The following is a 23,248-nucleotide window of genomic DNA, read 5'->3' as shown; positions in this document are numbered from 1 at the left end:
AATTTTGTGTTTACATATTTATGGTTCTATGTAAGGTTTATTTTTAGTAAATATTTTGACAAAAAAAAAAAAATTTAATTAAAAAAATGGGTATAGACAAATAACTTATTTTGAGATTACATAAATAAACTTCTCTCTTAAAAATATCAAAAAATTTTATTTAATTTATGTTATTTATGTTAATTTTCATGCGATCAAGATTAGAGTCATTAAACTAAAGGGAAGAAGATAAAATGATGAAATAATCTTATTATCTTTTTGTATTTTCATGCACTTATACATGGAATAGCACTATAAGACCTACACATATTTAGATAAAAATTATCAACTTATGATATACTCACCATAAATGCGGGGATTTGCAAGTACCCACAGGAACAGCAAATTCCAGTCCACGACCATTTACCAAGCTTGGTATTGCACTAAAAATAGAAAACGTCAAAAAAGTATAACTTCTATATGGATGCTTACAAAGATTATAATTTAGATAATAAACAATTTTTAAAATATATTACACTAGGGTTAGGGCAATATACAATGCCTTTCATTTTGTTGTCAGTCATTATCCATTCCTTCTTTTCTATAAAAATGCTTGTACAGAAATTCCCGTACTTTAAAAATAAATCAAAGATGAATCAAAGCTATCATGATTAGATATGTATTTTTCAACATTTTTAATCTTGTCATATATATTTTTTTCTAACCTTCTTCTTGATTTGGTTCTTCGTTATGTCATGCTCAATTATTTCACTATCATTAAATAAGGTGCGTCTGCAAAATCTGCATTAAAATGTGAGCAAAATAAATGGAAATAATAATTTGAAAATAACATTAATAGTTGTTCATATAGAGATTGTACATGTTTGCTTAACTTACTTGCAACTGTATTTACAGGTAGGAGTTTTTTTATTATTCAAATTACAAAATTTTAAATCTTCAAGGAATTTATTACTTAATTTAATTTTTTTATATATGTTGTGATATTCATTAGATCCCTTAAAAAAAAAAATAATATTTTTATGTCTTATTAAAAGGTTAATGTTTTTCGAAGGAGGTAAAAAAATACACAAACATAATATAATAATTGAATATATATATGAAAAAATAAAATTGTAATTCCATGAGGAGAGAAATAAAAATATAGTTTGCATTTATGGATATATAAAAATATTTATTTTTTTATTACATCAAGGTTATAGTTCATTTTTTCATATAATAAGAGTTGTCGATAAAAATTTTCATTTGGATGAGCAAATGGATATCTACTTTTAAGTATTGAAAAATTGTGATTAATTCCTTTTTGATTTTTTCGGGATACATAGGATAATATTATAGAGGAACATCTAGATATTCCAGCCATACAATGAATTAAAATATTTTTATTTTCATTAATTATTTTATCTATAAATTCATGTGCTTTTTCAACATGATTTAATATATTTTCATCAAAAGTATCTAATATATTTAAATACATATGTTTTATTTTATATATATTATCATGTGAAAAAGTCAAATTTTCTCTCATTGTTTTATTTATTTCACAAACTGTTTGTACATTTGCCATCCCTTTTTCATCCTTTATTTTGTTTTTGCTTTCATTTGTTTCTAAATTAGTTGATCCTTTTAAGTTTGTCTCACTACTTTTGAAAGAGTCAACAAAATCATCATTTTCAATTTCTACCATTGAATTTATGTAATCCCTAATTGTATTATTTTCTAACTTATTATTTAATATTTCTCTTGGAAAAATTATATGATCACAATGTTCTGATTCATCTTGAGACTCTGTTTTGGAACTACTTAATGATTTATCATTATTTTTATCTGTTTCTTTTGGTAGTTCTCCTTTAAAGTTTATCAGTCTATCTTTGTAAAACAATAAACTATTTCTATCTCTTTCATGGTAACTACACCATTCAATTCCATTACATTCAAAACATGTTAATACACCTCCAATATTAAGACTTATTAATTTATATATATTATTTGCATCGTATACATTACTTATAAATATCTTATCAAACACTTTTACTATCATTTTGTTATGTTTCTATATCTTTGTTTTAGCTTATTTAAAGTTTTGAGCTTCTGTTTGAGGTTTAGGCTATTCTCTTGCTACCTCCTTTTTCAGGGTATAAATTTGGCAAATAAAATGTTGGAAAAAATGTATATATATATATATGTATGATTGGCAAATTATTATGCCCTTTTGTGTATTCCTCCAGATGTATAAGAGCACAGTACAGGAAAATTGGAAACACCAAATCTTCTATCCAATATTTTTTATTTTAATTAATATAGCATATATTGAAAATAGCTATAAAACTAGCATAGAATATATGCACATTTTGTAACTTTTCTGACCTACAGTATTTCTGAATGTCTAAGCCGCATGAATGACAAATTGACATTTATCTTTCATCAACTTAGTTACACAAAATATAATAACTGATATGATATTAAATATATGTTTATTCTACACTTTTGTATATTTATTTATTCCTTTATAATTATTATAGCATCTTTAAGAACAAATCATAAATTTATATTTACATTTTTTTAATTAATTTTTTTTTAATACGTATTTTTCAAGGGTTTTACTAAAAACCATTTAAAATTTTACCTATGCTATTGTTAATATTGTTGTTATTCTTTCTACTTTTTTTATAATAAATATTTTTATTTTTCTATATCATATTTATTTTAATTTGGTATATAAATATTGTTGGGTCATACCATAAATTATTTGTCATGTATTTCTTTTAATTTAAAAAAAAAATTTTAAGGGATAATAAATATGGCAATGCGAATATTTTATGTATCATATCTTTTTTAATAATAAAGCATAAAGTAATTTTTCTTGTTTTTCTTGTTTTTCACATTTTTTTTTTTTTTTTCATATTTTATTATTATTTTTTTTTCACTTTTTCATTTGAATTATAGTTCCCTCTTTCATAGTCCAATCATAAACAGGGCTTAAATAAAAACCAGAGAAAAAGCTTTTAAAAAAAAATATAAACATTTTTTAAAAATAAATTTTTACTATCATACTATTAAATTGTTTATTATTTACGTATTAGCAATAAGTAAGTAGCTTATTGTTATGCTAAACTTTTTTATTTTACAGTTTGATCATACCAGTTTGAAATTCAAACACAAAGTAGGTGATTACCCCTGCCCAAGTACAAAAATAAACATAAGTTATATATCAGCAGGAATTATTTATGAAATTGTCAAAGGGGAACATGAAACATGACCATAAAATCAGATAGTGACAAATAAGTTGTATGGAAAGTGTAGAACTTATGTGAAAACAAAAAATATATACATATATACAAATTACAGACTAGTGTATATAAGATAAAGAAAGGAAACTACTCTCAGATAACGGGAAATAAAAATTGGTACCATTTCTTATTCCTTTAAATAGAGGTTATATAATGGGAACTAAAAAAAATGAATCAAATAAAAGGGATTCAAAGAAAAAAAACATAAAATATGAAAATGATAATGCTGCAAATGAAATAAAATATGTTAGAGAAATAGATCCTATGTTAAATGAGGATGAATTTGAAAATGATTTTCTAAACAATAATAATAGTAATGTAAATATAAATAATTTAAAAAATGAAATAGTTGAAAATGAATTAGATAATAATAATGCAGATGATATATCATTAGGATTGATTAAAGATAAATCTATAAAAAAACGTGAAAATGAATTTCAAAGAAAAAAATATGATTATATTTTATCACCTGGAAGGGCAGATCCCTTTGAAGAAAAATCACCATCACCTGGTGAAAGAACTTACACAGATATTATGCTTGATATTAGTAAAGAATATAAAAAAAATAAAATTTTAAACAATAATAAAAAAGAACATACTATTGCATCTACCTCTGACAATCGTACTCAAGGAGACAAAAAACATTCGAGGTATGGAAATGACAATAACGAAGGAACTAAAAGTAAATGGGATTTTATAAATGAAGATCAAGATGTAATCGATTTTGGAAATATGGCAACCCCTGCACCAAATAAATGGGGTGAAACTCCTTTTATTTTAAATGATGGAAATATAAAAAATAAAAAAAAAAAATTATCTAGATGGGATAAAACAGGAGATGGTGGTGGTAGTAATATAAATTTTACAGATAGCGGAACAATAAATTCAGATATAAATAATTTAAAAACTCCAATTGTTTCAGGGAATAGATATAATGATAATATGATAATGAATACTCCAATTGTGGGAGCAAATATGATGACTCCTATGACACCATATTTAGGTTCTATACAAAATAATGATTATATAAAATTTAAAATAAAAAATGAAATGGATTTTAGGAATAGGCCATTAACTGATGAAGATTTAGATAATTTATTACCTTCGGAAGGATATGAAATAGTTAAACCTCCTGAAGAATATGAAGCTATACGAAAAAATAAATTAAAAATATTATTTAAAAATATAAAAGATACAACAACAACACCTTTAATTCAAGGTAGTACAAATATAATTATAAATCCAGGACAAAGTACATTACGTACTGGTGATGATACATTTATTGATGAAACTGGCAAAAGTTCATTTATTAGTCATACACCTTTTTATAATATACCAACTTCAGATGGTACTTTAAAGGAAGAAGATGAAAAAATATTGAGAGAACAAAATAAAATTATGGAAATTACAAACCCACAACTTTTAAATGAATTAAAATATATTGAAATAAAAAATGAAGATTATATTTATTTTAATAAATTATTTCAAAATTATGATGAAGAAGATTTATCACAAGATGAAATAAAAGAAAGAAAAATTATGTTATTACTTTTAAAAATAAAAAATGGTAGTCCATCTATTCGAAGAAATGCATTAAGAACTATAACAGATAAAGTAAAAGAATTAGGACCTGAAAATTTATTTAATTTAATTTTACCTTTAATGATGCAAAATACTTTAGAAGATCAAGAAAGACATTTATTAGTTAAAGTTATAGATAGAATATTATTTAAGTTAGATGATTTAGTTAGACCATTTGTACATAAGATATTAGTTGTTATTGAACCGTTACTTATTGATGAAGATTATTATGCAAGAGTTGAAGGAAGAGAAATCATTAGTAATTTAGCAAAAGCTGCAGGTTTGGCAACTATGATAGGTATTATGAGACCTGATATTGATCATCCAGATGAGTATGTAAGAAATACAACTGCTAGAGCATTTGCTGTTGTTGCATCTGCATTAGGTATTCCATCTTTAATATTATTTTTAAAAGCAGTTTGTCAATCTAAGAAAAGTTGGGAAGCTAGACATACTGGTATAAAAATCGTACAACAAATGGCAATATTAACAGGTTGTGCAGTTTTACCACATTTAAAACAGCTAGTAAATATTATAGCACATGGATTACATGATGAACATCAAAAAGTTCGGACCATAACTGCATTAGCTTTAGCAGCTTTAGCAGAAGCAGCAGCACCATATGGTATTGAAGCCTTTGATCCTGTCCTTCGACCATTATGGAAAGGAATTACAGAATATCGAGGAAAATGTTTAGCATCTTTTTTAAAAGCAATAGGACTCATTATACCATTAATGGATGGATATCATGCAAACTATTATACAAAAGAAGTTATGATTATATTAATAAATGAATTTAATTCTCCTGATGAAGAAATGAAAAAAATTGTTTTAAAATGTGTTAAGCAATGTATTCAAACAGAAGGTATTGAAAAAGATTATATAAATCAAGAAATCGTAAATCCATTTTTCGAACAATTTTGGGTCATAAGAAATAGTAGTGATAAAAAGAATTTTAATTTAATTGTTGATACAACAGTTGAAATTGCAAATAAAATTGGAGGAGCAGTAGTTATAGCAAAAATAGTAGATGATCTAAAAGATCCATCAGAACCTTATAGAAAAATGGTTATGCAAACGATACAAAATATAATTAATAATTTAGGGGTTGATGATATAGATCAAAAATTAGAAGAACAATTAATTGATGGTATTTTATATTCATTTCAAGAACAAACATCAGATGATTATTATGTTTTATTAAATTCTTTTGATGTTATTGTAAATAAATTAAAACTAAGAATGAAACCATATCTACCACAAATTGCTGGAATAATTCGATGGAGACTTAATACACCATTACCTAAGGTGAGACAACAAAGTGCTGAACTTATAGCTCGAATTGCTAAACTAATAAAAATATGTGATGAACAGCAAATGCTTGGTCATTTAGCTTTATATCTATATGAATATTTAGGGGAAGAATATCCAGAAGTTTTAGGAAATATTTTAAAAGCCCTAAAATCTATTGTAGTAGTATTAGGTGTAAATAATATGACACCACCTATTAAAGATTTACTACCAAGAATTACACCTATTTTAAAAAATAGACATGAAAAAGTTCAAGAAAATGTGATTGATTTAATTGGAATTATTGCAGATAAAGGAGGAGATATGGTTTCACCAAAAGAATGGGATAGAATATGTTTTGATTTAATTGAACTATTAAAATCAAATAAAAAATTAATTAGAAGAGCTACAATACAAACATTTGGATATATAGCACGTACTATTGGACCATTTGAAGTCTTAACAGTATTATTAAATAATTTACGAGTTCAAGAAAGACAATTAAGAGTATGTACTACAGTTGCTATAGCAATTGTTGCTGATACATGTTTACCATATTCTGTTTTAGCTGCCCTTATGAATGAATATAGAACACAAGATCTTAATGTACAAAATGGTGTATTAAAAGCTTTATCTTTTATGTTTGAATATATTGGAGAAATTGCAAAAGATTATGTTTATTCTGTTGTATCATTATTAGAACATGCATTAACAGATCGAGATTTAGTTCATAGACAAATAGCTACATGGGCTTGTAAACATTTAGCTTTAGGTTGTTTTGGACTTAATCGTGAAGATGCTTTAATACATTTATTAAATCATGTATGGCCAAATATTTTTGAAACATCACCACATCTAATACAAGCCGTTATAGATTCTATAGATGGTTTTAGAGTTGCTCTTGGTCCAGCTATTATATTTCAATATCTAGTACAAGGTATTTTTCATCCTTCAAAAAAAGTTAGAGAAATCTATTGGAAAATATATAATAATGTTTATATTGGTCATCAAGATAGTCTTGTCCCGATATACCCTCCATTTGAAACAATGGGAGACAGTAACTTTGCTAGGGATGAATTGCGATATGTTTTATAAAAAAATCAACCATTAAATATGATTGGTCATTTAATAAATGGCTGTGTCGAATATTCCAACACTCATATTTTTTCTATACCACTCCCTTAGCTGTCACTATAATTTTTTTTCCATGTTTTTATCACTTCTTTTTTCATTTCTTTTTTCATTTATTTATTGTATATTTTTTTAGTATGTCCATGCCATAGAAACAATTCACACACATACATGTACATGCGTAACTACAAATTCATGTTTGTGTAGTTCCTTTTTTGCGTGGTAAAACATAACCTCGCCCTGAATGCATACCCATTCAATATTTATCTATTTATCCTCATATATATGTTTTATGCCATTTGACATTTTTTATCCTATTTACCATTATAAACTAAAACCATAATTGAAATATGTTGAAGTAAAAGAGTTGCATTTTTGGTCTCACTATAACGTGAACAAACATAAGTACGTACATATATATATATATGTATTAACAAAATGGAAAATTGTATTAATCATGAATTAAAAAAAAAAATATATTTGGATTCTTTTTTTTCTTCTCTCTACACATTTGAAGATATAACTTTTGTGGATTTGCCATGATCAGTCTTGGAATTCCACTCGATGAGCTTTAAGGTTTTGAAAATTTCCTCGGTATTGATTATTTCTATTTTTTGTTAAAGGGGATAAACATTTCTTTGGTGGATCATATCCTTCTATTTTTAAGGGAGGTATTTTTACCTATAATAATTAAAAAGTAATATATGTGTTGTTAGATTTTAAAACTTTCATTTGGGATGTCTTGGTAGTATTTAAATTTGTATAGAAAATAAAAATAATCACAAAAATGTATAGAAAGTTTCAATATTATTATAAAATATGATTGGTTAAATTATGTTGAGGTAAATATTTTTACTTGGCCTTTGTCCCAAATCAAGGTTCCCTTTTTTATTGCTTTTATATACTTTTTACGAATTGGCAACCTATTGTAAAATTGCTGTAATATTGATACAGAATTTATATGACTCTTAAATCGTTTGACAATTAAAAGGTTCGAGCAATTACTCAGTAATCCATTATATTTGGAAAGTTGAAGATTTAACATAATTGAAAAGGGGGAGAAAAAACAGATACAAAATGGGGTGTAAATAGTTTATCAGTATAATATTTCTACAACCAAATACTATATGTTCTTTTTTTTTATTAACTATTTTACATGGAAAAAAATATAACTACAAAACAAGTCCTGTGTGCTTTAAAAAATTCCTTTAGTCCAAAGTTTTACATTATCAATTTCAACTACTTTGATTCATCTTATTATGTTAGTTAATATCCTCAAATTAATCGTCAAATGCTATCATAGTTTATTCATTTTTTATGCTAAAAGGTTATAAATCAAATACTTTTTTATTGTACTCTTAAAAAAAAAAAAAAAATAGCCATACCAATTAAATAGCTTTGACCATATATTTTATTATGCATATATATAGTATGTTTAAAGAATAAGAATTTAAAATTAAATATTTTTTATGAATATCGATGAATGTTACTAAACAGTGTTATTTATTTTGTTCATTATTTTTTCTTATAGAATTATGTACCCTTTTATTATCCCACATTTTGTTATAATATATTTTGTATATACCTCTAATTATGTCCTATTATTTTTTAACTTTATAAAATATGTACACACAAAAAATTTATTATGTAGGATGAACGGAATTTCTTTTGTGGGTTCGAAGATTCTCATTATAAACCGGTTTTGTTGAAATAGTTTGATTTTATTTACAAGGCATTACGTGTTTCCATTTTATTATATCCATTTTTAAACATTTGAGCTCGTAGTTTTAATATATGTAATTTTTTTTCAAGTGTTGTAATTTTTTTATTATTTAACATAGCCTCATTGTACAATTGTGAATATGTTTCTACTAAATGTCTCCTTATTCCATCTTCATTATCTAATTGGGGTTTTCTTAAATGCTGATGAAATAAATAATTGTAATTTTTACAATATGATAAATATATATCAACATACAAATGCATTTACTACAATGCATGGATACGTGACGATTTTGTTTTTTATTTTCATTCATGTTTAGTTTGCTATTTTTAAGATCTTACCGTTGGGACGAGGTTATGGATCCAAAAGCGGCTATCAGGATTTTCATATTTACGATTAAATCGGGAAATAAGATTTTCTGTTTTAAAATTTGCATCCTCGCACTTATTTTTTAAACTTGTTAAAAGCTCAGAAATTTGTCCTGCATGGTCATATTTATCTCTACCATCATTTATCAAGTTACGGGTATATTTACTAGGGTTATTATTGTATGAATATGTTTTTTGTGTATTACTATTCATTTCATTATAGTAATATTCAGGCTTTATGTGTTGGTAAGAAGAGTTTGGAGCATTAAGCTCATGATTGTATTGGATGAATGATAGTCTATTTGTTGGTTTATAATTTTGTCTATTTATATATGAATATTTAATATCATTTGGTGCATTTGGTTTTTTACCATATTTCAAAATATTTAATCTATCTTCTATATCATAATGATCTAACGAAAAAACATTTGAATAATATGACAATAAACCAGTTTTTATATCATCTATATTAACTTTTATTTCTCCTATTTCTGGGTTATGTACTTTTGGAATTGCTTCTAAACTTGGTTTGTTTTGTATTAAAATATTATCATTATTTGTCATAATTCCTTTGTTTTCAATATTATTTACATTTCCATATTTATTTTTATTTATTACTACATTACCTTCATATTCTTTATTATTATGTAAAAGTTTATTTGTGTTCCCTATGATAGGATTTTTATTATTTATGAAACTGTAATTAGTATCTTTCTCTTCTTTTATATTAGCATGGGGATTGGGAATTTCTCTTGGAATGGAATAAAATCTTTTTGATTCTGGTGGTAAGACTTGAATAAAATTTTTTTCGTCAACATTAATTAATTTTCTTTGCATGTCTTTAACCTTTTGAGAACTATTTAATAAGTTTCTTAACATTTCATTTTTAAAAATCAAATTATTTTCATTTGCTAATTTATTTTCATAATTTTTTCCTGTTTTATCTATATCCCCAAAATCGGCTTCAATGTTATATAATGTTTCATAAGGGAAAATTTGCCTATTTCTATTGTCCATATATTTTGAATTATAAAATTCATGGGTTTCATTATCATTATCAAAATCGTATGTTTCATTTTCGTATATCGTATTATCATTCATTTTTAATTCGTTCAAACTGTTTATGTTTAAATTGTATGACTTCATAGGAGTTCCACTCTTCATATTATCACGTGTATTATTAAGTACCTGCTAATATAGCAAAATCAATGGAATGTTGTCCTATTTAAATTATATAAAAAGGAACTATATGTAGTACACACAAATGAATAGATATAATGTTACCTTTATGTTTTTGTTATCACGATTTAGTACATTTGTGTATTAACAAGGAGAGGGTTTACTTGATTACAATCACAAAATTAAAAACTTTCAATATAATTTTATGGGAAAAAATACTTGAAATAGGTAAGAATATGAACAAATATTAATCGATATTACAAAATGGTGATATAACAACAAATAAACAAACGCACATTTTTTTTACAAAAAAATTATTATATATGTATACAATTCAAGATAACATAAATGAAAATATAATTTATAGCAAATAAATCATAACTTCATTTTTTTTAGTTATTGTCTTAAGACAACAAATGTCAAAATTATAAAATATTTTATTTAAAGCCCAATTGTAATATTATAATAACTTTGTGTAACTATTTTTTTTTTAAAAATGAAATATATATTTTAATAGATTAATATATATTTAGTATATTTTATTTGTTTCAAAATTATTGTATATCGAATTATAAATTATGTGGTTGCAAATTTTGCAAAATCACGTAGCTCATAGAAACGTTGTTTTAGGAAACAAATAAACAACATATATAAAATAAAAAAACTTGTATTATTTTAGCTATTTTTTTTTCTATATTAATATGTACAATTAATAAAATATTTTATTACCAAAAGACAACTATGAAAATCTAATGAAATAATTATGAACAAGCAATGTGAAAATTGTATAGGAATAAGTGCAACTGGGAAAATATATATGAACGCACACACAAAAAAAAAAAAATAAAAAAAATAAATGATAAATAAATATGAACAATTCATAAAATTAATAAAATAAATAAAATTAATTAAAATAATAAAGTAAAACAAATATTTTTTTATCTTAAAAATTCCATATTAATTATGTTTAATAAAAATTGAAAGAACCAAAGAGAAAGAATTAATCTTTTCCTAAAATTCGAAATAATTTTGAAGACCGAAAATAATAATTGAAACACATCGGATCATGGAATTTCTTTTTTTAAATTCCATAAAATTTTCTACAAAATATATGTAGACACACACAAAAGAAAAAAGAATAAAACATTATTTTTACATAAATAAAAAGTATATTTTTATATATACTACCCATATAATGTAAAAAAGTTACATAATAAAAAAATGTAAAAATAAATGCGAAAGAAAAATGGATATAATTTGGATGGAACATCAAATTACATAATTGATGAAATATTATAGAAAATTAATTTTTTTTTTTCCCAAATATGAGTTACACAATTGTAGTATCCATGAAGGATTGCATATATGTTTACGGGTTTGTTTGGTTGTTTAAGTCAGCGATTTTTCTTTTTATATGTGTTTTAAAAAATTAAAAGTTTATAATTATATAAAATGGTAATGATTACGCATATGAACAATTATGCGCATATATGATGTATAATAAAAACAAAATAAAATTTAAAAGGTAGAATGCTACAAAATGAAAAAGTGAAAAAAAAAACGATAAAATAACATGGCAATATATAAAATAAATTGTGATTCAATTATGCATGCCAATGTATACGCATGGTTGTTGTGTAATAGAGATTCATCAATTTATTCCTCTTTTTTATTTCTTCATTTATTTCATGCCATATATAAAGTGGCACAAGCATGCATATTTTTATAATTAATGGAGTGGTTAACTCCACAGCTTAACAGTTTTATCCATCGAACTTGATAATAAGTATGATGTTCTACTTCCAAAACATGTTTGTGTAACTACATCTGTGTGTGATGAAAGTGTGGTGATTAAACTTGCTTGGTTTTTTGTTTCGAAATTAAATATTTGTATATCATTTCCTACTGAAAGAGATAGATATTTTCCTGAATAATCAAAAGTGATATGTTTTGGGGTGTCTTCTAATTCGATAGTTTGAAAACTTGTAGCTTTTCTTAAATCCCATAATTTTAATGTATTATCTTTAGAAATAGATGCTAAATAATATCCATTTTCACTGAATGAAATGCATTCTATAGATTTAGTATGGCCTGTTAATGATGCTTTATATTCTTGACTTTTAATATCATATATATAAATATTCGAATCTTCTGAACCTATACCAAACATCATTCCATCAGGATGTATTGATAAATTTTTAAAAGGACTGGGACTACTTTTACAAGTTTTAATAGTTTTTCCTGTTTCCATATCATGAAGAATCCAAATACTATCTTTCGATGAGCTTATAAAATAATTTTCAAGAGGATGTAATGATAAAGAATGAACATTATCTTTATGTTTTGTGATTACATGTGAAGTTACAAATTCATTTGTATCTGGGTCCCCTTTCCATATTCGAATAGTTTTATCGTTTGACCCAGAAATACATATAGAATTGGATGGATGTGAAATAATTGAATTAACTTTTTTTAAATGTCCTTGTAATTTTGATATAATTTTATTATTATTTAATGAGACATAATAAATATTTCCATCTTTTCCTCCCGAAAAAAAATTATGATTTTGATGATCATCGTCATAATTATATTTTAATTTATTTATATCTATAGCTAAACAAGTTACACCTGGTATTACAGATGAATGAATATTAAATTCGTTAGTACTTGTAATTTTTTTCCATTCATTTGGTGAGTTAACATTTTCTACTTTTCTTTTTTTTCTATTCATTAATAAATCTTTTGCAATATTTTGCATTTCATTTAATAAATCTTCACTTATTCCCATTTCTAAATCATCAAATATATCATTTCCATTTTTTAATTGTAAAATTTGGTTTCGTAAATTATTTATTTCTTCTTGATAATTATTTTTTTCTTTTAATAATTTTGCAATTACTCTAGTAGCTGCATCATATTGATATAAACAATGGCTTAGTTGATTTCGAACATCATTGACATGTGTTCTTAGGGTAAACATTTCAGATATCATTGAATCCCATTCTGTTTGAAAAATCGATAATAGTCCTGGTATACTTGTAGCTGTAATTGGTCTAGGTTTTACAAATTTTTCAATTTTAATTGGATATAAATCATCTAAAGTTAGTACTTCTCCACTTACTGGGCATATTCCATAATTTTTAATATGCTTTTCAATCAACCGCTTTTCAAAAATATACCCAGTTTTACTTACTACTGGTTCTTCGGGCGTTTGCCCGCTTATTGTACACAAAATTGACATTTTATTACGATTAGCGGGGATAATATCTTTTCCCTGCTAGTTACAATTACTTAATCACGTTTCAACAATATATATATATAAATGTATATAATATTATATGCTATATATATATATATTATAGGGATATACTGATCATTCTGAGTTTGGATAGTTTGAGGATATTTTTTATATCATTACACTGTTTATGCGTTTTTTTTTGTTTTTATTATTTTTCGGAAAATCATTAAATTTGGAAACCTTTAAAAAATTAAGGTTAAATGTTTACTACATATTTATGTGAATATGATTAAACAGAATAAATAGTGAGTATATACTTTTCTTCTTCCTTTTAGGGATATATTATTTTTGTTTATATCCAAATATAGCCAAAATTCAAATGGATAATATAATATTCCCAAAATGTAGAAAAATGTATAGAAAAAAAATATATATACAAAATCTCACCATAAAAAATAATTATTTTTTGTAATTTTCACAATTATATATTTTATTTTTTTTTTTAAATACTTCAAGCAATTATTTTATGTATCTAAGCATAGATCAATCGGGTTGATTATACATATGTATTCTTTCCATTCATACATTATTAATTTGTTTGTTAATTTGTTTGTTAATTTGTTTGTTAATTTGTTTGATAATTTGAATGAATATGCATAAAATATGTTTCATTTTTTATGACTATTAACTATAGTTAGTTTGAAAATATGCATATGAAAAATGTTTAACCATTTTTAAAGATATTGTGAAAGATTTAAAAAATAAATGGAATAAAAAAAAAAAATTAAATAATAATAATACGATAATCCTTTACATCATTCTAAATATAAAAGTTGTAATTATAATCATGTTTTAAAATCAGTCATATTATTAAAAAATGGTAAAAAAAAAATATTGAATAAACAAATGGAAAGTGTAAAATATTAAGGAAACTGATTTGATAATAGCTAGTTAGACGAATAATATAAATAAAGGACTTAAGAAAAAAAAATTATTTTCAAGCATACTTTTATATATGCACAAATAAAAAAGTAAATTTCATTGCTATGTTCTATTTTTTCTTAGGGTATCCCAATACCATTTCAATATTACGTAAATAATTCTCTACCCATCCAGCTTTGCATCTTTCTAATGTGCCTCCTGAAAAAAAGTAAAATGTGGGAGTGGACATGAGACTGGTTGAATTTATAAAAAAAATAAAACATCTCTAATATATGTAATCCATTATAACCTTCATTATATCTGTTAGTTTGTGGAATATTATCATGCTTCAACTTAAGCATAGTGTGATTTTCTTTTATGGGCACAAATTCCATTGTCACCTTACTATAATCTAAATCATTCCAATCTTTAAATCTCCATTTTTGAATTATTTTATTTGGCTTGTCAATTTCAACAAATTCGCCACTTATGCTTCCAGAAAAAAGTGTAAACTTCCCTCCAACTTTTAGGTCCTATCAAATATGACAAAACAAGTTATATAAAACATAATGAAAAATGGATTAATAAATTAGTATGACATTTTATTTTCCATCTTATATTTTGTATGACATTACCACTTCAGCTAAAGAACCTCTAGATAGTCTTGTTAAAGTGTATGCATCGGTAAATGCATTAAATAAGACTTCTGGGGGGACATAATATTCCTCTTGAATTTCAAAACTCATTTTTCCTTTTGTTAATATATTTTTTAATTTGTTCTGAAAAATGATAAAAACAAGTATTACATATTTGGAAAAAAAATGCACACGCCCATACATACATAAGAAATCTTATATTTTAAACATACAAAATGTATGTTGGTTATTCTAATTTTATTGCATATGCTACATTATAAATATAACTAAATACGAATTTGATATACTTACCTTTTGAATATTAAAAAATAAGTATCCTCGAAGGAAATGAAAAAAATTAAGTGAATTTGATAGTGATTATGTAAATAGAGAAACAAAAATATATATACTTTTATATATAATACGAATTTTTATTTTTAGGCTAAATAATAATATTGTTAATTTGGTTAATTTTAAATTGTAGAAAAAAAAAAAAATCAGTTGGTTTAATAAAATATATATTATATGTATGCATTATAGAACTAGTAGAATATTTGCTTTGGAGAAAATTATCCGTTTTTTTTTTTTTTTTTTTTTTTTTTAAATAGTGTAATATGGAAAAGGGAATATATTTGATATGAATAGGAAATTCCTTTGAATATATAATATTATTATTTAAAATGTAACTGATATATGATTAATGTTATGGGAAAAGGAAATGAAAAATAAAGGACCAAAGGATTATAGTCTTAATTAGAGGATATACTTATGATAAATTCATAAATGTGTATACTATTTGTAAATCTTGTATAGTCATTAAATATTTTTTAGCAAAACAATCCTATATGAATACATACCTCAAATTAAAACATATATAACTCCTTAGTGATTAATGATTATTAAAATTTGTTATAAAATTTTCAAACATAATTAAGGCATTAAAATGAGATAGCTAGTTATAGTTACAGCTTTTTTTTCCTTTGTTTTGGGGGTCTATTTTTATGAACATAATAAGATGGCATACCGAATTTGTTCGAAAAGGGAAAATATAAAAAAAGAAGAAAATTAAGAAATTATGAAAATACAACTTTTGTATTCATTCTTTCCATTTTAGGCTACATATAAAATAATCTTATCAGCAAAAATTATTTCATTTTTTTTTATGATTGCCTAAATATTTGATAAAAAAAATATTAAGAATATAACGAAATAGCTAATATACCATACATAATTATTTTTCCATTAAACCAATACACATGCTCATTTTCCATTTTATTTTGTTCATGAAATATAATTATTATATATCCTAGTAAAAAAACTATTTTGCAAACATATGAGGAATGAGTATTATTTTCACAAGAAAAAAGAAATATTTCAAAATAGTATAAAACTTATTCCGAGAAATATGACCCTACGCCCCCCACAAATCTTTAAATAAAAAAAAATATGTAAAATGTTGATAAGTTAAAATTGTTTGCCTTTAAAAAGGCTACAAAAATTGCTCTCTGCTTTTGCAAGCATCGAGACGGGAATTGGAGTAGTTTTCAACTAGCAATAATCGCGTATCCGTTAGTCGTCATTTACAGCGATAATGCCCCTCCCGCAAGGATGCTTTTTATAATATTTTATTTTTAATATGTATTTTTTTCAATATGAAAAATGTACTTATTTAAATTATTTATTTTTGATTAATTTGGTCATTAAAAATAAGATTAAAATATGTTATTATTTATATTTTGGCACTTTTAATAAATTTTTTTTAAATTATAATAGCAATTAAATAAAAAAAATAGTGCATTTATTTATTCCCTTTTTATAGTAATTAAAAAAAATGGTCATTCATTTAAAATTTCGCATAAATTTTTATGAAAATATACATAATTAAATTTCACATGAATTGTTCAGATTTTTTTTGTATATTTATATGACTAAGTCAGATGATTAATTCTTAGGTGAAATGTTTTTTATATAATTTATTTACAATTATTTTCCAAAACCACACTCTTTACTGTTTTAAGAATACAATATAAAACCGTTTTAACTATATATGGAAATTATTATATTCTATATACTCACAAAGAAAAATAATATGATCTCTATTCTTTTTCATTTTATCAAATTTACTTTTATGTTTTATTATGGATATTAAACAAAATACTGATCATGTGTATTTGCACACACACATACATATATATTTATAGTTATTTACTGAATGCCAAATAAAATGCGGTATATATACAATTTACCCTTTTCTTTTATGTTGTACTATTTTTATTAAAAATTTTAAACTACATAATATTGTGTTTTATAATAATAATGCAAGACTACTATTTATGTTTATATATAGACAATCTTTAGGTGCTATAAATGATGAACAAAATAGTGAATATAATTTTTCCAATTTTTTTATAATTATTGACAATGCTGTACCTGTTTAAATTGTTTTAATTAATTGTGATTTTCTATAAATTATAATTTTTTTTTTGGTAATATTCATTATTTTCAATGTTGCCACTTTTAGCCGCTTAAGAAATATAGAGAGAAAAAAAATGTTGTAAAAATATATATACTTTTATTTTTCATTATTATTTTAAAATTTGTCTGTTAATTTGTTAAAGGAATTTAATTTTTTTTCTCTAAAAAAAGTTTTATTATTTTTGTTTTTTTATAAAATTTATTACTAAAAAATACATTTAATTATATAAAGTGCGTTTAAAATAAAAAAATAAAATAGGCAATAATAAAAAGGTGTATTAAGAAATTTTTATAGTGTTGTCGATATTTTTTTGGATATAAAAATTATATTTAAAAAAGGGGTTTAACTCCATTTAAAGGGTGTGTTAAAGTTTGTAATATAATATAGAATATCATATAACTAATTTTTTAATTTTCTATTTTTAATCTACTAATTTTTTCGTTATTTAGGTGTATTTTTTTTTACAACTTCTATGTAATAATTTAGATGGATGCACACACATATATAACGACTCCTTATTTGTTGTACCTATAAAAATATATAAAATTTATCAACTTAGTATTTGTAACTACTTTTTTTTTACAACTAAACTATTTATTTAGTATTTTCTTTTTCAAGGGAATTAATTTGGTTTTTTTAATTGAAGTTTTATTATTATTTGGAGTAAATTATATTTATTTAATTAGGTTGATAATTTTTGTACGTTTGTAAATTATTCAAAATTTTAGTTAGTTTTGCACAAATTTGAAAAAACCTAACACACACCGCTGTTCTATTCTGTTCATAATTTTTTTTTGGTTATAATTGCTTTATTTTTTATATTATTATTTTTTTTTTATTGTTTTATTTTTTTTTATTTTCAATTTATGATATGGCTAATAATTTAGGTTCTATTTTGTGTGGAGGAGAAAACTTATTATGCGACTTTAGTCAGATATTCAGACGAACATGTGGGGGAAGAGATAATGCTTTATCTGAGAAGGATCGTTCAATAAATGGTGAAAGAAAATTTTCAAAGGAACAAAATATTGTCAAAAATAGTAAAGATGAGATAAATATATATGGACAAAATAATTATGATATTTCAGGATGTTATAATACTTGTGCTGACGAAAAGGAATACATATGTGATGTACAACCAACTAAAGTTAGTATAAACAATATATATTTAAATTTTAAAAATAATAAAACAGAAAATAAGAAAATTTTAAATGACGTTACAAAATTGGGTAATGAAATATTTGCTGAAAAAATGAATTGCAACTGTTTTAAAACTGGATCATGCGAACAAAATAATTGTGGAGACATTTTTTATCCTGACATTAATGAATATAACAACATATTAATTAATAGAAGAAATACTGATTTAATAGGAAATAATGCAAAAATCGAAAAAAAAAGCTCAAGCCATTTATACACTGAAAACACTAAAAATGTTCCATTTTTACAAGACAATCATTCAATTCAAGAAATATATAATTTTGAAAATGTAGAGAATAATATAATACCCAGTAATTCAAATAGTTCAAAAAATGATCATATACAACACGAAGATAATGACAATGATAATGATAGTAAAAACAGCCTTCCAAAAACAAACAATTCTGTTACAAATAAAGAACAATCCCCTGTTACTTCCTCCGAATTTATGTCAGTTGTTAGTTGTGGAAAAGTAGACGAATAACTGTTTGGCTATATCACATAGCTTGCCAAAAAAAAAAAAAAAAAAAAAAAAAAAAAAAAAATTTAGCTAGTTTTATGATATGTGCATATTTTTATGCATGTGTGTATATACAGTTAGGCGTAATGTGAAATATTCGCTTGTTAGTAATTTTTCATTTTTTTTTTTAATTTATAAAGAATATAAACTTGCATTTTTAATCTAAACTATTTTACATTTTAAAGAAGAACACATATTGTGTTAATTTTTCCTTTCATTATTATCACAGTTTTTTTTTACATTGTTAATAATGGATTGGAAGTATAAGCAAAAGGTGTATCATATCATAATAATATATTGTACCCTTTTGGGGGTATGTAATAATTGTATGGTTTAATTATATTATTTTTTTATTAGCTCTATAAATTTTTTTGTCATTTTGTGTGACAAAATTTAGGATAAGCCTTCATAAGTAATGGCTATTTAATGAAAGCAACAACTTGGTGTACACTTTTAATGATGTACTTAATGTGTATTTTCTTAGCTTTTTTTTGTGATTTTTAGCCCTTAAAATTAGGTATTTTTTATATTTTTTTTCCTATTGCCGCCATTTTGAGGACATATATATATAGGGGTATGGAACATAAAGGAATGTCATGGAATATTAAATTTTGAGATAATTAATGGGAGGATATATGTAAAAATTTTCTTTAATTTTGTTGTGCCATTTTTATTTTCAACATTTGTATGCCTTTTAAATTGACAATCTACATAAATTAAAAGGTGTAAAATAATAATATAACATGTATATAGATATTTATGTAATTTATATACTTATTCGATGTTTTAAAAAAAATAATAATTCTTGGCACATGCTAGGGAAATAGCAGCACCACATTTTTTTTGCTGTGAAATTGTACTTAAAAAAAAAAAAATAAATAAACAATGATATTTGTGCTATTATATATTGTGAGTATATATACAAAAATAGTAATAAAATAAAACATCAAACAAATAAGAAAAATAAATGATAAACATACATACGAAAAAGTAAGCGGAATACTTATTTAAAAAATAGTTTCCTTTTTTTTCATAATTTTTTTATTTTTTTGACAAAAGTTATTTTTCTCATATTTAAATAGAGAAAAAAATAATTCAAATAAATTTATATTTTATTTTCCATATTATTTTCCTAATTCATAATAATAACAAAAAGTGTCAAATACGGTCATAAAACATAACATGTTTATGCGTACAATTTGAAGGTGACAAATTATAAAGCTAAATACTTTTTGAATAGTATAGAGTTATTTTACTCCTTTAAATATTATATAAATATCATAATATAAAATATTTTTCCACGATGAGTCATTTAATGGTATGTGCTTATATAATTAGAAGCTTGTTTATGGATCTACATTTCTTGTGAATATATTTTTCTCCTTTACTCTCCTTTATTATGTGAATGCATATAAATACATTGCTTCTTTTGTTTACCCTTTACAGTCTCTTCCCATTGTCCTTCTAAAAGATGGAACAGATAAAGCTCAGGGCAAAAGTCAAATAATTCGAAATATCAATGCATGTCAGGTAATTGTTGATATTGTAAAAACAACGTTAGGACCAAGAGGTATGGATAAACTTATTTATACAGAAAGAGATGTAACAATAACTAATGATGGTGCTACAGTAATGAACCTATTAAATATATCTCATCCAGCTGCATCTATATTAGTTGATATTGCAAAGTCTCAAGATGATGAGGTTGGAGATGGTACAACTTCTGTTGTTGTAGTTGCTGGTGAATTACTTAATGAAGCTAAAGTATTATTAAACGATGGAATCGAACCAAATATGATTATTGATGGATTTAGAAATGCATGTAATGTATCTATAAACAAATTAAATGATTTAAGTTTAAGTTTTGTAAATAAAAGTGAAGAAGAAAAAAAAAATATATTATTAAAATGTGCACAAACAGCATTAAATTCTAAATTAATATCAAATCATAAAAATTTTTTTGCGGAACTAGTAGTTAATGCTGCTTATCAGTTAGGAGATAATTTAGATAAATCTAATATAGGTATAAAAAAAGTAACAGGTGGATCTTGTTTAGATACTCAATTAATTTATGGTGTTGCTTTTAAAAAAACATTTTCATATGCAGGTTTTGAACAACAACCTAAAAAATTTAATAACCCTAAAATATTATTATTAAATGTAGAATTAGAATTAAAAGCTGAAAAAGAAAATGCAGAAGTAAGGATTGATAATCCAAATGAATATAATTCAATAGTTCAAGCTGAATGGGATATTATATTTCAAAAATTAAATTTAATAAAAAATAGTGGAGCAAATATTGTTTTATCTAGACTTCCTATAGGAGATATAGCTACACAATTTTTTGCTGACAATGATATTTTTTGTGCAGGTCGAGTTGAAGATGCAGATTTAAAAAGAACAGCAACTGCAACAGGAGCTATTATTCAAACATCATTATTTAATTTAAATGAATCCATATTAGGAAATTGTGGTTTATTTGAAGAAGTACAAATAGGTAATGAAAGATATAACATATTTAAAGAATGTTTAAAAACAAAAGCTGTTACTATAATTTTAAGAGGTGGTGCAAAACAATTTATAGAAGAAGTTGAAAGATCCATAAATGATGCAATAATGATTGTTTTAAGATGCATAGGCAATTCAGAAATAGTACCAGGTGCTGGATCTATTGAAATGCAACTATCAAAACATTTAAGAATCTATAGTAGATCAATTTGTAATAAAGAACAAATAGTTTTATATGCTTTTGCTAAAGCATTAGAATCCATTCCAAGATATTTATCTCATAATGCTGGCTATGATTCTACAGATATATTAAACAAATTAAGAAAAAAACATTCCGAAGAAGCCAATGATATATGGTATGGAGTTGATTGCTTAGAAGGCGATATTATTAATGCATATTCTAATTGTATTTTTGAAGTTACTAAAATAAAAAGAAATGTAATTTATAGTGCTACTGAAGCTGCATGCTTAATATTGTCAATTGATGAAACCATACGAAATCCAAGTAGTATGGATAAGCAACCAAGAAACAACCCATATGCCTAAGCATGCCATTTTTCACCATCTTTTTTAGAAGTTCGTGAATTTGAAAAGGAAATATGTGCAAAACATAAAAGGGAAAGATACATATGAGATAGCATAGTAAACCATATTGCTATTAAGAACTGATTCATTTTCTCGTTTCTTCTGAAATGCATAATTCAATGTATTTTACAATTTACATATGTACCTATATTAAATTCATCATTTTATTGTTTCATGAAATTGCATAAATTTATGTTTCACACCATTTTTTTTTGCGCATATAAAGCTGTTTTTATTTTTCCAAAAAAAATAATAAAAACAATTCATGCTTACTAAATTTAACCTAATTAAATTAAACTAACTTATTATATCCCATTTTTTATTTATCAAATTGCATATGAACTTTTTTTTAAAGATAATTACACAGCATGCTGTGCACAAGTTCGAGCAAAAAAATGTACATCCACAATTTAAAAAAGTTAAGTCATACCACGAAACGAAGGTTTAATATATGCATTTAAAAAGAGTCTTATGACTTATCATTTTAGAGTATCAAAACAAATCATGTAATAAAAATAGTATGATACGTACACATGCCAATTTGCAAGAATAAAACCAACATATATGCATAATTGATATACACCAATTTTAGTGTTTCTTATTTAA

General features: G+C 24.0%; 8 protein-coding genes across 8 annotated transcripts; 3 read left to right on the top strand and 5 right to left on the bottom strand.

Annotated features, from left to right (window-relative positions):
• Positions 1-160: 160 nt before the first annotated feature.
• On the bottom strand, positions 161-2,038 carry PVVCY_0400790 (dual specificity protein phosphatase, putative; the record flags this gene model as incomplete). Its single annotated transcript, XM_008627759.1, has 6 exons — positions 161-214; positions 345-422; positions 516-611; positions 705-780; positions 877-995; positions 1,187-2,038. The coding sequence occupies 6 exons, from the start codon at positions 2,036-2,038 to the stop codon at positions 161-163; spliced, it is 1,275 nt and encodes a 424-aa protein (XP_008625981.1).
• A 1,402-nt stretch (positions 2,039-3,440) lies between these two features.
• Positions 3,441-7,253, top strand: PVVCY_0400780 (splicing factor 3B subunit 1, putative; the record flags this gene model as incomplete). Its single annotated transcript, XM_008627760.1, has 1 exon — positions 3,441-7,253. One exon carries the CDS (start codon positions 3,441-3,443, stop codon positions 7,251-7,253), a length of 3,813 nt encoding a protein of 1,270 aa, XP_008625982.1.
• Positions 7,254-7,832: 579 nt separating this feature from the next.
• PVVCY_0400770 (conserved Plasmodium protein, unknown function) lies at positions 7,833-8,334 on the bottom strand (the record flags this gene model as incomplete). The annotated part of the gene is made up of 2 exons (XM_008627761.1): positions 7,833-7,970; positions 8,146-8,334. The coding sequence occupies 2 exons, from the start codon at positions 8,332-8,334 to the stop codon at positions 7,833-7,835; spliced, it is 327 nt and encodes a 108-aa protein (XP_008625983.1).
• A 680-nt stretch (positions 8,335-9,014) lies between these two features.
• PVVCY_0400760 (conserved Plasmodium protein, unknown function) lies at positions 9,015-10,544 on the bottom strand (the record flags this gene model as incomplete). The annotated part of the gene is made up of 2 exons (XM_008627762.1): positions 9,015-9,212; positions 9,354-10,544. 2 exons carry the CDS (start codon positions 10,542-10,544, stop codon positions 9,015-9,017), a joined length of 1,389 nt encoding a protein of 462 aa, XP_008625984.1.
• A 1,756-nt stretch (positions 10,545-12,300) lies between these two features.
• Positions 12,301-13,800, bottom strand: PVVCY_0400750 (pre-mRNA-processing factor 19, putative; the record flags this gene model as incomplete). The annotated part of the gene is made up of 1 exon (XM_008627763.1): positions 12,301-13,800. One exon carries the CDS (start codon positions 13,798-13,800, stop codon positions 12,301-12,303), a length of 1,500 nt encoding a protein of 499 aa, XP_008625985.1.
• A 1,048-nt stretch (positions 13,801-14,848) lies between these two features.
• PVVCY_0400740 (activator of Hsp90 ATPase, putative) lies at positions 14,849-15,464 on the bottom strand (the record flags this gene model as incomplete). Its single annotated transcript, XM_008627764.1, has 3 exons — positions 14,849-14,937; positions 15,029-15,251; positions 15,354-15,464. The coding sequence occupies 3 exons, from the start codon at positions 15,462-15,464 to the stop codon at positions 14,849-14,851; spliced, it is 423 nt and encodes a 140-aa protein (XP_008625986.1).
• A 3,236-nt stretch (positions 15,465-18,700) lies between these two features.
• Positions 18,701-19,513, top strand: PVVCY_0400730 (conserved Plasmodium protein, unknown function; the record flags this gene model as incomplete). The annotated part of the gene is made up of 1 exon (XM_008627765.1): positions 18,701-19,513. The coding sequence occupies one exon, from the start codon at positions 18,701-18,703 to the stop codon at positions 19,511-19,513; it is 813 nt and encodes a 270-aa protein (XP_008625987.1).
• Positions 19,514-20,852: 1,339 nt separating this feature from the next.
• PVVCY_0400720 (T-complex protein 1 subunit eta, putative) lies at positions 20,853-22,603 on the top strand (the record flags this gene model as incomplete). The annotated part of the gene is made up of 2 exons (XM_008627766.1): positions 20,853-20,867; positions 20,996-22,603. The coding sequence occupies 2 exons, from the start codon at positions 20,853-20,855 to the stop codon at positions 22,601-22,603; spliced, it is 1,623 nt and encodes a 540-aa protein (XP_008625988.1).
• Between the last annotated feature and the right edge of the window lie 645 nt (positions 22,604-23,248).

This window comes from Plasmodium vinckei, assembly GCF_900681995.1.
Source record: "Plasmodium vinckei vinckei genome assembly, chromosome: PVVCY_04".
In the NCBI taxonomy this organism is placed as follows: Eukaryota; Apicomplexa; class Aconoidasida; order Haemosporida; family Plasmodiidae; genus Plasmodium; species Plasmodium vinckei.
The sequence above is the reverse complement of the archived record's forward strand: the minus strand, read 5'-3'. Positions and strand labels throughout refer to the sequence as shown.